The sequence below is a fragment of the Tribolium castaneum genome, chromosome 9 (assembly GCF_031307605.1).
Source record: "Tribolium castaneum strain GA2 chromosome 9, icTriCast1.1, whole genome shotgun sequence".
NCBI lineage: Eukaryota > Metazoa > Arthropoda > Insecta > Coleoptera > Tenebrionidae > Tribolium > Tribolium castaneum.
In genome coordinates, this window is record NC_087402.1 from 12,326,759 (window position 1) to 12,341,318 (window position 14,560).

The window sequence follows — 14,560 nt, forward strand, 5'->3', positions numbered from 1 at the left end:
TGTGGTATATGAGAAAGATTTGACACGTTGTAAAGTTGTCCGAATTCTGTGTTCACTAATGTGTTCACCAAATTTATCTAATGTCATATTCTTGTCTATTGAATGAATAAAGTATGTAGAAATACTAACTATAAAATATAATGTGTTTGCAATATATACAAGTCGTCTAAATTATTAACGAATTATTTTCGATTCACGCAATTCTGTTATGATGCGATTGATTTCATTCATATGATTATTATTACCAGCTACTGTCGATGATAATAAAAGACGTAGTCTATTTACGAGTGTGTTGGGATTTTTGTAGGGAACAAATTCTAAATTTTTATCTGTTAAAGCCAATGTGCGAAGAATACCACCACCCTTAACTCTTTTTGATATTGGTTGGATACTACTTGTCGGAGTTGATTGTTCATGACCTTGAGCCTGCAATCGTTGTATTGCAGGTATGTTGCGAAGTCGCGGATACTGTTTACGTGCTGGTGGTACGAGAATTGAAAGACTACTACTGCACTAGCGGCTAGGTCCCGCCGGTCTACAAATTTTCCCTCTGTCGAAATGTTGCGAGCGAGGTCGGAACAGTACGAACAGACCATAACGGACTTCCATTTCTGCTGGGCTGGTTAAGTCTAACGAGTTTTCTGAGTACTTCAAAAATAATTACATTAACAATCGGCATTGCTGGGCATAATGGAATAGTGGTTTTTATGGAAATATGTTGCGCGTGGCTGGGGCTTCGCCCCAGTTAACTAAAAGGAAACAAACCCCACGACCAATTAAACTCGAAAACGTGGAACTCGAAACGTGGAATAGTGTTTTTTTGTGGAGCTAGGGTGGCGTACAGTTCATAACCGGTGGACAGACAGAGCTCAATATTCGGACTGTTCCGACTCCACTCGCAACATTTCGACAGCGGGCATATTTGTAGACCGGCGGGACCTAGCCGCTTTTTACTACTGCGGCTTCGTTGCTGGACAGGAGTCGATTGACCTTGATCGGCATCAAGGCTTTCTTCAGTATCACTGTAAAATGGCGGCGACTGAGATGCACGGTGTTCCTGAAGCGGTAGTGGCTGTCTCGAGAAATGTCGAATAATTGTTTTATATTTGTTCCCTACATTCCCCAGAATTTGTGCATTTGGTTTATAGTTTTTTCTGTCTGCATTGGTTCGAATGACAATATTTCGATAAGTTTCTAAATCTGATTGAGTATAATTAGTTGGATTTTTTTTAAATAATAATTCATACAATCCAGGTGTATCAGGATAAGCTACATTTTGAACGATTACATGATCGTCTTTGAAATCAATTTCAGAATTGCCAATAAAAAATTTATTTGCCTCGGTTCCATGTCTCACAGTGACTCTCCCTCCTCTCTGGGTGTGCTAGCAGCCGCATGTTGTCGCATTAAACTGAATCGTGGATCGAGCGATGTAGTACTACGGCTTGTAGTCGTTGACTCAAAAAGTCGCTTCGCCTCCGGTTGCTTGATCTCATGATGAATTGATATTTTTTCCTGTTTTGGGACAACTTCGCGTTCATGTTTAATTTCAGAAATTAAACTTTTTATTGGATCAGTTAGAGGTTGAATGTGGGTTGCGAAACGTCTTTGCGAACTTGCAATGTGTGAAGATAATGATCGTACTTTTTGTTTAACGTGTCGTCTTGCCTTATCCAGCTCTAAAGCTAAACGTTTATCCATGTCGATCGTCGACTAATAAATAAATCTTTGACAAACATTTACATTTATATTTTAATGAAGTGATCAAAACCGTTACGATAACGCCCATTGTCTTGTTCAGCATCCTTATCAATAGTAACAAATCCATACGGTTTTTGCCAACACTGAACACATTTTCTGAAAGGTTTCAAATAACATATCTGTACCAACGTGATCATTAAAAATAGGTTTTAAATTTAATACATCCTGAGGAAAGATAATTATGAAATTAGCATTATCACGAATTAATTGTTTCTGAATGGAAGAATACGTTTGGCTAATAAATATACAATCGATATTATAATGCCTACCAAAGCAAAAATAATCACGTATTATATTTTAGTTACAAGTGACTACATCATCAAATATTATTATGGAATAGGGTTTGATTTCTTTAGGAGGAGGAATTTCGGCACCAACTTCATATTCATAGTAACCGACTTTATCGAGAGGTGCCAGAACCGATTTTAAAAATTGATATTTTGGTTGTTGTAGGGTTTTTGAAAATAAGTAAATGTCTGTGAAGCGTAATCCATTTGGATGCAGCAAGAGACTTAATATCACATTTGTTTTTCCACATCCAGAACGTCCAACCACTAGTCCTCTTTTTACACTATTATTGAATAAAGTATTATGTTTAGGAAACTGTTGATAGGGTACACAAACTGAATAGTCGTGGTTAGAAATTTTTAATAAATCTTTTTGTTGCACAAGTTTCATTGTTGACTTACAGAATACAAATAAAAATACTTTACACATTACATCAATTATAAATACATAATAATAATAATAATAATAATAATAATAATAATAATAATAATAATAAATACGTAGTATAAATAAATGGTTACATATCGTTACATATCTACAATAAGGTAAAATTCAATCAGTGGGTTCCACATATTTTTGCAATTCTCTAATTAGAGAATCTAAATTTCGATCTCTATCAATATCGTAATGTCCCCAGGCTAATGTATCAATTGAATTACCTAAAATGTATCGTTTATCATCGAAATTAGACAGTGCTATTTTATTCCTTAATTCGGTATACATATTATGTAAATAAGATTTGAAAACCTTCATAACACAGAAAACTGATGAAGATGAGGGATTTGTTGCAATTGCCCGATATTGTAACAGTGTTAGAGATTTATCAATTACATGTTTACTTACACCTTTAGCCTTTTTAATTACATCATTCACTGTTTGCACACAATATGCTTTGGCACCGGTGCCATAAAGTAGTACAATTGGTACACCAGCATACTCATCTTTCATTTTACCGATAACAGACACAGTTTTAGGAATATCATGAATATTATTCTCGGGATAATTTGAAGTATCAAACCGATCGATATTCTGTTTAATATCATTATATATGTTTTCCGTATAAATTTCTAAAATTAATGAATCCGTATCCGTATACAAAAGCTGTACATTATTTCCATACTTAACTTTAAGAAAATTATAAAAAAGTCATACATTAAAGTTTTTGAAATTTCCAATATACTGAATCCTACATAAATAGGTTTATCATATGTTACTTGAACTTTATTCATTTCTATTGCAACTAAATTTTCAGTAAAAATAGAACAATTTTTAAATTGTGGTTTGGCTATCCATGTCTCTGCTCCATACTTGTGACCGTTTTTTTTCCAATGTGTAGCCAGTTTAATATCTACCCGATTATCGACATTCTCCATGGTTTTTCCATACACACTATTATTCATGAGTTTAAATAAATCTTTTTCAAACTTATTTTTAGTCTGATTTCGTAATTTCGTATTTAAATCAATATATGGTTTGAGCCATGACGATTGATTGAATTTTAGTACTCTATGAATTTTTGTCAATTCCAGTCCATTTTGTAGGGCTTGTTTTAAATTTCGATAGTGTATTATGTAGTTTGTTTTAGCACATAGATTTGGAATGAGTTTAGCACATTTTCCGTTTGGTGGAATTAAATTTTCAGGTAGAAATGGCATATCATTATGAGAGTTGTGTAAATGATAAGGATAAGAGATATCTACTTCAAGGACATAACCTTCAGGTGTGGTATCAGTCATTTCCATAATACTAAGTGAATTAATTTCGTCTTGCGTTAACCAAGTAAATCCACCTAAAGGGAGTACTTCACTCATAGCCTGACCATAGAGATTTGTTGCATCGAGATATAAAATGTATGATGTCGGTTTCGAAGGGTCATAATTTGGAAGAAATTTATTATTTGCCTGAGCCGCTCGTTTAACACATGTACTAACTCCCCCACGAATCCCTTTTTTGAAAAAATGCAACATATCTATATCAGTCAATAATTCTAATTTTACATGGGTAAATTTAAGCATAGCATTCCAACTAAGAGATGGTGCTGTCACGTAATGTGCTGGATCAAGTTCATAATGCTTAAGGCACATGTTTCGAAAATTCTCAAAGACATCAGCTAATAGTAAAATATCACTTTTTAAATAGAGATCAGAATATTCGCCTAGAGTCTGACAATGGAATGTATCCCATATGGTATTAGCTCGTTGATAATCATCTTCAGAAATATGCTCATCGCGAAGTTTATCGTAAAAATCAATTTTTTGTGGTAATTCCGTGAGATCTAATTTAGAAAAATCATCGATAAATGAATATGGAAAAACCCCTTTCTGTCTAATTAACTGAAATTCTCTGTCAACGGGAAAGTATCGTTTTACTTCCATACATTGAGCATCATCCAAGGCTGCTGCCAGTTTTTCTAATGAACATGCCAAAAACTGAAAACTATCTATAAAACGCAAGTGTAAGTGCTCCTTGACTATTTGATTGTTTGAATTTAGATATTCGCCTACACAATTTTTTTTCGAAAATGTAATATATTTCTCTTTAGTTTTACCAAGGATATTAATTTCACTTTCTTCAAGGGCCAACTCTTTAATGAATAAGTGACTATCATAATTTGTTAAATTATGAAATACTATCGGAATAAAATTTGGAATTTGAAAATTCAAGTTACAATTACTGTGCGCGGCGGACCTATAACGACCCGTTAAATGACAGTGATCTTTTACTTTAATATCATTCTGTTGAAAAGGTTTTTGACAAATATGACATTCCGTTGGTGTAAGATAATCAAACTCTTCTTGAATAGTTAATGGAAGCATTGGTTGTACAATACTTAAATACTTTTTATAAATCTCTATCAAATCTATTTCTAATGCTGTAATAAAGTCAACCACAGATGACTGTCCTCGAAAACTTTGGAATTTAGATAATTGATCGTTATATGAACATTTAATGTAATATGCACATGAATATGGTTGATGGAGAAAAGTTTTTATCGAAAATGATTGATTTGGATTTGGTGCAACTGTACTCATAGGTTTCAATAAACATTCGAAATCAGCATAAACAATAAATGGGATAGTCATTTTATGATGATAATTTTGAAATTCTAATACATTAGCGGGAACATTATAACCAAATCTATTTGTTATTAATTCATTATTTGGGATTCTAGCATAAAGTTTTCCACAATCAGTCGAAGAATGTCTATCTAATAAAGCTTGGGTTGTGAAATATTGTAGACATCCATCACAGAAAAATTTTGAATGATGATGTTTTGAGAGTTGGGAAGATACTAAACGTGGCAAATTAGTTATTGTACAGTAATGTTGGTTACCATCGTTATCACTCAACAATAATAAATTTATATGTACCGGTTTCTTAAAGTTTGTAAAATATAATGGTCCCACAATTTCAAATTTTACCTTATTGTTTACATAAAGTAATTCAAGTCCGTAAACATTAATTGACATTAGACATTATTTTGACTTTCAAATTTTGCAATACTATCCAGTTTTACATGAAATTCAATACCTTGGAAATTAAAAAGTGTCGACCAATGTGGATATGAACTGGGTAAATGTTCTGGTCCCATAGGTAGACACACTGCTGCTACGACACTCCAACCAAAACAATGAATATCCTGATTTTGAACATTAACTATTGCCCTCTTCATTTTCACGCTTGGCGGTAGTGGGATATACGATGAAGCTTTCAATGGATTGTAATAGTTTACATTTAATTCTAAATGTAAAATTTTCACAAGTGTCCAGCCTAAAACAAAGAAGCAAAAAAATAATTGTATTATATAGATTTTTACAATATATAACTACCTGAATCTCGTTCCAAAAAATCCATCATTTTTTGACTAATAACTTCTTGAAAATCATGCAACATATTCCTAATATTCGTGTCTAAAGTGACAATTCTGTTAGTAGTATTGAAAGATTTTACATCAAATATATTTTTTGACTCAATGGTATACAATCCAAATAATTCCAAATTAATTTTGATTGTACTAAATTTTTCAATTTGTGAAACAATAAGTCCAAGTAATTTATTGTGAATTTTATCCATAAATTCATTTAAATCGATATAATCGCCCTCATCACAAATCCTATATGAAGCGATGCGTGATTTAAATGCACTGCTGAGTGCAAACACCCTATCCTCCAAGGGAGTACTTTGACAATTATTTCTATGCTGTCTACTTCTCTCATGGACCGTAATAAGCTTTGGAGCAATTTCTTGATTACATGTAACGCACATATAATTGTTGCTAGCTAGAAAAGAAAAATAATTGAAAATAGAGTACCTATTAGTTAAAACTTACCAGTTGAATGACATATTTTCTGTTTTTTTGGCGGCCGGTCCTCCATTTTCCTGTTTTTTGACCACTTGACAATAGAGCTTTTCGTGGCGTAGTCGTGATTGACGGGTTGTAAATTGTTTATTACAGTTTTCACAGTGATGCATTTTCTTATGAAAATATGAAATAATAAATTAAACAGGTTACTAATAAAGTTTAATTATAAATTTGCTGCCTTCTGTTACTTTGTTCTGTTACTGTTACTTTGAAAGACTTTTATTTATACTATATAAATATATATTTTTTTGTGTTCAAAGATAGGTATCCAGCAAGACCTCGAGGAGGAGGAGCATGCTTGCCATCGTGTTGTAGGTAGTATGATGTTAAAATTTGGAAAATCGCGTCCGAATTAAATGTACTTGATATGAGTGTAGGACGGAAATAGGATTTATTAATATTAATTATTAATATTAACATCATTAATATTAATATTAATATTATAATTATTAATAATTAATATTAATGGGGACTTTCGCGAACGTCTACGAGGCTTTCTAGGGCGCCGACTCCTCCTTGATCGTGAGTGAGGGGGAGTGGGTGGAATGATGTCGTCGTCGTCGTCATTGTCTTCGTTTTCGACATCAACGTCTCCACCCTCCACCCTATTCTCAACTCTATTATTTATTTGCCCTAGAATGGGTGACAATTGAGAGGGTTGAATGATGTCATTTTCAACATCCATCTCTTCACCCTGCCTCCTCTCTTCAACACACGGCTCTGCCAGTGCGTCAATGACATTTTGAGTAATAATACTCATCGGATCGAACGTTGCAGGAGGCTGAGGGAGTGGTGGTGTGATGATGTTAAGTTCCACATCAACCTCGGATCCAGATGGTTGTTGTATGTCATTGACGCCCTGTAATAATATCATGGGTGACGGTGGTGGTGATGGTGACCGAATGATGTTATTTTCGGCCTCTACCACCACCAATCTCTCTGGCAGAACATCATTTTCCTCAATAATCGGTGAATTGGGTTGAGGGGGATGTTCAACGTTACCATTGATAACGTTTTCCACCTCAACCCAAGGCTCCGATAAAGCGTCAATGATGTCCTGCGATATTATCATAGGGGGTTGAGTTAATACCGCGGGTGCCGCTTCAGGAGATGTTGGTGTAACGGGGCGGGTAAACACTGGCTCAACGAAGGGGCTTTGTGGTGGTAGTGGTGGACTGGGAGAGATTGGGGGTTCTTCCACCACCACCACCACCACCATATCATTATCAAATACATTTAACTCATCGGTAACCGAATTATTGATGGGACAAATTCCTTCATCCACAACCGGATTGGACGCCGCCTCGTCTTCGTTAATAAACTGGTCTATTAAGGTCAACGAGATGTCGTCCGAATAATCATTTTCAATACCATGTTGAGCCAGGTATTGCGTGAATGGTAAAGAAAACGATAATTCACTATCAGGTTGTGATGAAAGAATAACCATAGAATCATCATCATCCTCATCAACGATTTGAACAATATTAGCAACAGCGTGATTAGCTAATTGCTTCTCTTTCACACTTAACTGACTACATTCAATCACATCCTCTTCAAGACAATCTTCCCTCAAAGATTGACTTAAAGACGACTTGGCAAATTGTTCAAATTGTGTCTCATCATTTTTGATTAATTTTGAATTAGCAGGTCTAATAATTACATCAGAAACGATATTGATTCTAGGTTTATCCCTATTAAAACCACTACGGTTTTGATAGGGATTTGCAACTTTTCCCTTCAATACTTTAAATAATAACTTTGATGACTGGTTACTTACAGTTGTCCTAGTTGAGGGACCGGGACACTGAGAACACTCGTCACCATGAGAACACGGTTTAAAATGAGCAAAATAATTTGAACACATTATTTCGTACACAGACTACCTGTACAACACAGAATGAATTTCTGCATGCACTCCCTGCAATTTTATAAATTGTTGAAAGCTCCCGTCAAGGCCAACTTCTTTGTATCCACTTACTGCAACTACATTGGTGTATTCCATCAAGGTTAACATGTAGACACAAAAAATGTAAAAAGAAGACCTATGTAGACAGGATGGAGTGTAACCGCCTGTTTCAAGGACATCGTTAACCTGTTTAATTTATTGAACAAATGAGAAAAATCACTCATATCCACTGCAATAATCAACTCTTTTTTATAAATGAAATGAATTTTTTGGGTGGTGTATAAGGATTATTGAAAGTGTAAGGGAGTGGTAAATATTATGAAAAAAATACAAATGTTTATAAATTTATAACATTTATTTATAAATACTACAATTAATTAATTCAATTAATATTCCATTTCATTACAAAAAATATTTTTTGAAGAGTTTGTATTTTCAAAGTTGCTTCTCGATGATTGTTGATAATCATTATTAGTATTATGGGATAAAGATGAATCAAAATAATTCCCATTTCCGCAATCAAAACTCCTCCAAGAATATTCACGATGTGGAAGACATCTTCGTAAATGTCGTCGAAGATGTTTTACTTTCAGGCGATGTCCTGGATTATTACGACACGTTATCCAACTTTCTTGATCCATGATTACTAATAGACTGATGAGTTGAGATTATTTACACAATGTTTTGTACACTTTTAACGAAATGTTTGTTTTAAAAAAAATACATTATGTAGACTGCAATATGCGTTATCGTTTAGATGGTACATGCATTTAACTTTATCGGCGTGTAATGTTGGTTGTTGTGGAAATTCAATAACTTGTTTATGTGTATATTTTTTCAAAAATTCGGCTTTTTCTTTTCCTTTTACGTAAATTTTGTCAACATCCTTCAACACATTGTTTATAACTTGTACGTGCTTCCAATATGGAATATGTGCCATATTCCAGTCAATACAATGATAATTCTTCATTAACCATTTTACTTGTTTTTCATCTTGAGGATTCAAAAGTTGTGAAGGGAAAGGGGGTTGAAAAACATAGTGTGCGAGTTTGTCTCCTCTTAAAGCAGCCAGTTCTTTAACTATAAACTTTTTTCCAATTTTGTAACCTTGAACGTCTATAATCACTTCGTTCTCCATTACTATTAATATTAATTTAGACTTGTTTTACAGATTTTGTCAACGGTGTATATGTAAAGGCTCGGTCACTAATGACTAATGCATATGCGGTGGTTCCCTCACTTATACCGGTGTCTGTATCAAATTCAATTCTCAGTGCAATGGACTGTGTTTGTAAACCAGTTTTTTGCATCGAACAATCAATTATGATTAGTGGATAACTGTCGAAAAACTGTGTAGGTGTAATGTGTGTTTCTTTTTTATCTGTATAATAGTATCGGGATCTAAAGTTTGTAAACATTTCATATAATATACCGAAATGGTGTTTTTTATATGAAATATTTAAATTTTCATACGGATATCGTTCATTATTTAGAAATACTCTCATATTGGTTATATCGCCTCTATCAAATTTACTCATATTTTTATCAAGTTGTCCTTCTCTATTGCTTTGAAGGCCAAAGATAATATAACGAAGTGTTTCAAATTTTGTAGAGATTTTCACAGGCCAACTACACTTTGTAGTATTTGGAAAGAGTGGCAGCGAATGAAGTTCCCAGCTTCTGTACGGTACTGCAATTTCTTTATCTTTTTCAATGGTTTTTGTCAATTTAACCTCTTCTTTTAAACCGAGCACAATATGTGGAACTAGCCATGCAATTTTATCAATTACAACTCGTGCTTTCTCATTTGTTGCACAAATTAATGCATTGACATCACTATTACTACGAATTAATATTAACTCTTGCGGTATGTTTAGCATTATATTTTTATAATCTTCTGCAAATCCTAATAGTCGATTTAATGGGATACATGCTTGAAAATATCCATCTATAGGTTTAGTGGCTTCTTCATTTAGATCCCAACCAGACATTGTTAATTTCAGACTTTCACTTTGATTTAATGATGCCAGATTTTTCATAGTTGTTGTAATACCTGGCTTTGTGTTTGTAATTACAGTTACTCCACTTACTTCATACCGTATTTCACTAAACAAAAAAGCGACACCATTATTTACAAACTTGGTTTCTGTTGCTGGTACAGTTTTATTGGTTGTAGCGTCGGTTTTAACCAATTGTCCCTCAATTAAAATTAAACTATCACATGGTAGTGTACACAAATCTTCTTGTAAAGGAATTCGAATTTCATCCGTGTTTTCATATCTGGCTGTATATGCCTCATGACTTTGAAATTTGTAACCTACCACACCTTCATCCCACTCAATACCCTTCTCAATATCGAACATTTTTTATGTGTATAATTCAAATCCTAATGATTTTAGAAACAGTTTATTTTTATTACTTAATTGTTGCACGTTTCGTTTCGTACTAACTGTTTTTCTACACTTTTGTTGCTTTTTATATGAGTCAGTTCTAAAACTAATACCCATTTTCTTCTTTCTTCTGCAAATGTAATCCAACTGTTACAGTCTCTTGTTGAAAATTGACCAACTTTTCATCTTGATCTATTATTTTAAGTGTAATATTTCTGATAGTTTTAACACTAATGGGTAGGTAAATCACATGATCTGGTGACTATACTATTCTAAATCCAGGTGGAACGTTTGGAAAAAATTGATAAATTATGTGTACAGGTTCTCCATTTTTAAAACTTCCAATTGTAATATTACATTCAATCATAATCGAATTAAGTTTCATTATGTCTGCAATATTATCCGAATTTTTTTCCAATATTTTTCGGAACTATTTGACTATTAAATCCCAACACTGGTCCGATAGTATTTGGTTTGGTAAAGTCAACATCTTTTGTTGCTTTGATATGTGTATGTAATGTATTATTGTTTGCAGTAATAGATAAGAGGTCATTACTGAATTGTTTTTTAATTACATGTTGTAAATAGTTGTTTATATCGGTTAATTGATAACAACCGGTCGGTATTTTAAATTCGACATCCCCGAAAAAGAATTTATTATTTTCTTCATCAATATTCGGTATACTGTTGTAGACTTCAAAATTTGTAACACCCAGTTCATAGACACCATCACTAACATCAATCGGTGGATTAAAGTCAGCACTTAGTATCGCTGATTTTCCTGTTAATACAAACAGCATCTTTGATTCGACTAAACTTATAATTTGCATGTGTGTCTATATAAAAACTTTAAACATAATTGTCCACAATTATATGAACCCATTTTCTGATATCCATCATAATTGTATGTAATCTTATTACCATCATTATCACTTTTGAAATAATTTATAATCTCTGTTGGAGGTTTTAAATTGCCCATACTATCAAAGTATAATATATTATTTTTATTTTTTACATATGCTGTCCAATGAGTTCCACTATTTTTTTCTTCATCTAAATTTATAATTCCTGTTTCATTTTTATGTATAATTTTCGGTAATTTATTACGCATATATACACCTCTAAAATTTGGAATTTGTAATAGTCGAGCAAACTTTATTATTTCAATATTAGTGAGGGCGTGACGTGGTAATTTTACTGGGAGTTTTTTTTCTGATACCATTTATATGGACCAATGTAAAGACCTTTCCCTTTAGTTTTTCCTACACCTTTACCGCTACTCATTTCCATTGCTTTATTATGCCGCATAGTTTCCTCCAACATTTTTTTATCTACCGAAGCTTTATTTACAGCAGTCGCTATCCCTGCAGCTCCTCCTCCTAAAGCGCCTAGAGCACCTAATAGTGGTAATAGGAATGGTAAAAAACCACCATATTTAGGAGCAACTAGAACTCGTTGTTTTTTTGTCTTCTTTTTTTTACCCTTTTTACTTTTAGGTCCCATTCCGAATTTTACTTTGCCTTTCATTATACCAGCAATTGCTAATGCAGCTGCTTTTTCCCCAAACGATGCGTCTTTTGCTTTTAAACGTTCAACTGCTTTACTTAATAATAACTTATCTGCTTTGTGTCGTTTTTGCAAATTAGTTTCGTTGGCGTACGATATATCGTGTTCTTTACAAGCCTGATCTAATTTATTTCTACCACTATGTCCAAGTGCAATTCGTTCTTGTAATTTGGTTCCAGGACCACAAAACTGATAACCCGGTATATGTAATTCAATGGGTAATTTATTTATTAATTTATTTATTAGACCCCAACCTCTCTTTGTCAGAGTTGAATCAATACTATGTTGAGAATCACAAGTCTGTTTATTATATAACTTCATTTATTTACTTTTATCCATACAGCAAAAGAACAATCTAGATACTAATTTAATCTAAGGTTACAAGTTGTTTATATCTAATTTCTACTATTATTAACTAACATTCTATACCACTGTCACAGCTACTTGATGAGTCGTCAGAATCATAGTCATCAGAATCATAAAACATCATTTGTCGCTCTCTACTAAAATACCACATTTTAACAGTCATTCTGTTTATTAAATTATTTCCACACAACTGAGAATTCTGTCCTATTACTGTATTACACCAAAAACACTTGTAGTTTAACACTGAAGTCACATGTAGATGACAAATGTGAAATCTCACTGCCATAAGCTTCACACATCTCAAACAAAAGAATTTTCTGTTACTACAGTCCTTTGGAGATAGGCAAAAGAGCATGTAACAGTAAGGATCTGAAAACATTTAAAACTTAATTTCTACAAGTACATACAATCTCATATTACATACCATTGTCAACTTCCATTATGCTGATTTAAGTTAGTGGTATATAGCTATAATTTTTTGGGCATTTTCCGGATCCACTTGGCTAGCTGTGTAACACGGAGTTTTACACTTATGACAAACGAAACCATATTTTCTAAGTAACTCTTTAAATTCCTCTTCATTACACGTAATGTCAATACTTAAAGAATTATTCCACCCATCTGGATTAATAATAGAAATGTCCTTAGTGCTGCACTGTTCACACACAACCACTCTATTAAAGAAACGTTCCCAACCACCTTCCAAAGATATGTGTCCTAACTGGTTGTGGAAACACGTTTCTTCCACTATTTGACACCTTCACAAGTAAAACGATACCACATTTTTTTACTACTTTAATATTGAGAAATACTTATTAGATACTGTTTTTGAATTTGTATTGAATTTTATATATATTAGCTGCAGTGACCTTGAATGATAAGTAAAGAGGGAAGTTGTTGGCCTTGCAAAAGTGGGGAGTAGCATGAATGGCCTTGACCTTGAAAACATCAAGGTCCAATAATGCCTTGGCCTTGAAGTGGTGGGGGATGTGGAGGGGGTTGGCCTTGAAAAGTAAGAGAGAACGAGTGACCTTGAAAGAAAGAGAGGGAAAATGGGCGGGGTCAAACTCAAGGTCAAGGTTGTGTTGTGTTGTCCCCCCATTCGTTATCTACTCAAAAATAATAAATACACTTGAAGTAAATGCTATGGATACGGTTAAGACACTTCTCACATTTTTTGGGGAACAAAATTAATGTAAGTTGAAAACAGTTCATAAATTAAGGGCGGGTTTACAGAAAGCGAAATTAATATTTAATTCAAAATTACACTAATTCGTATTAAGCTACCATTTAAAATGCAATAACAAATGTCAAGTTAATCTCGAATTAAAATTTGATAGCAATTAAAATGTTCCGTAAATCGGTTCTAAGAGCCGGTTTACAGAACATTTTAATTGCAATTAAATTTTAATCGCGATTAACTTGACATTTGTCAATTCATTTTAAATGGCAACTTAATTCGAATTAGTTTAATTTGGAATTAAATCTTAATTTCGCTTTCTGTAAACCGGCTCTAAGAGTGTGAACATAATAAAAAAGTTTTTAAAAGTCCGTTACAACCAACATTGAAGATGAAAAGTCAAAGAAAAAAAATTGAAACTCCTATCTGCTCTCGTTTCTGGTGCTCAATTTTGTTAGCAGCACATGATAAAAAGAGGTAAGTAAGTTTTTATTTTTTTACATACAGTACTAACCTAATAAGTAATAACTAATAAGTAACATAATGATGAATGTCAAGCAGTCAACGCTTTGTGTTACGGACACGCTTTTTCCAACTAATCACGCCGTATATTTAATGTCGAATTTAAATTCAAAGACAAATATCAGACTTCCATGATGACAGCTTTGCCAGCTGTCTAATTGTGAAACATAACTTAGGGTCGCTTTTACAATCGTCCGACAAACCCTCGAGAGGATAAT

At 33.3% G+C, this 14,560-nt stretch overlaps 1 protein-coding gene and 1 non-coding gene across 3 annotated transcripts in view; both read right to left on the reverse strand.

Moving 5' to 3' along the window:
• Positions 1 to 967, reverse strand: part of LOC103312757 (uncharacterized) — a 32,621-nt gene extending 31,654 nt beyond the window's left edge. The window contains exon 1 of one of the 2 annotated variants that reach the window (XR_010335524.1): positions 515 to 964. This is a non-coding gene — a transcript (uncharacterized LOC103312757). Of the gene's footprint in view, positions 1 to 514 lie in introns of both variants that reach the window. The other variant, XR_010335525.1, reaches the window with a different exon arrangement.
• Positions 968 to 2,392: 1,425 nt separating this feature from the next.
• LOC135267124 (uncharacterized) lies at positions 2,393 to 8,426 on the reverse strand. The gene is made up of 4 exons (XM_064358916.1): positions 8,391 to 8,426; positions 6,380 to 8,216; positions 5,880 to 6,329; positions 2,393 to 5,820 (listed from the first exon to the last, which is right to left on the reverse strand). The coding sequence occupies exons 1-2, from the start codon at positions 8,424 to 8,426 to the stop codon at positions 6,813 to 6,815; spliced, it is 1,440 nt and encodes a 479-aa protein (XP_064214986.1). The 3' UTR covers positions 2,393 to 5,820; positions 5,880 to 6,329; positions 6,380 to 6,812.
• Positions 8,427 to 14,560: the final 6,134 nt, after the last annotated feature.

Coding starts and splice junctions, on each gene's coding strand:
- LOC135267124 (XM_064358916.1), bottom strand. CDS start 8,426: ATGTTAACCTTGATGGAATACACCAATGTAGTTGCA. Junction 8,217..8,390: donor AATACACCAATGTAGTTGCA/GTAAGTGGATAC, acceptor GAGTGTTCTCAG/TGTCCCGGTCCCTCAACTAG.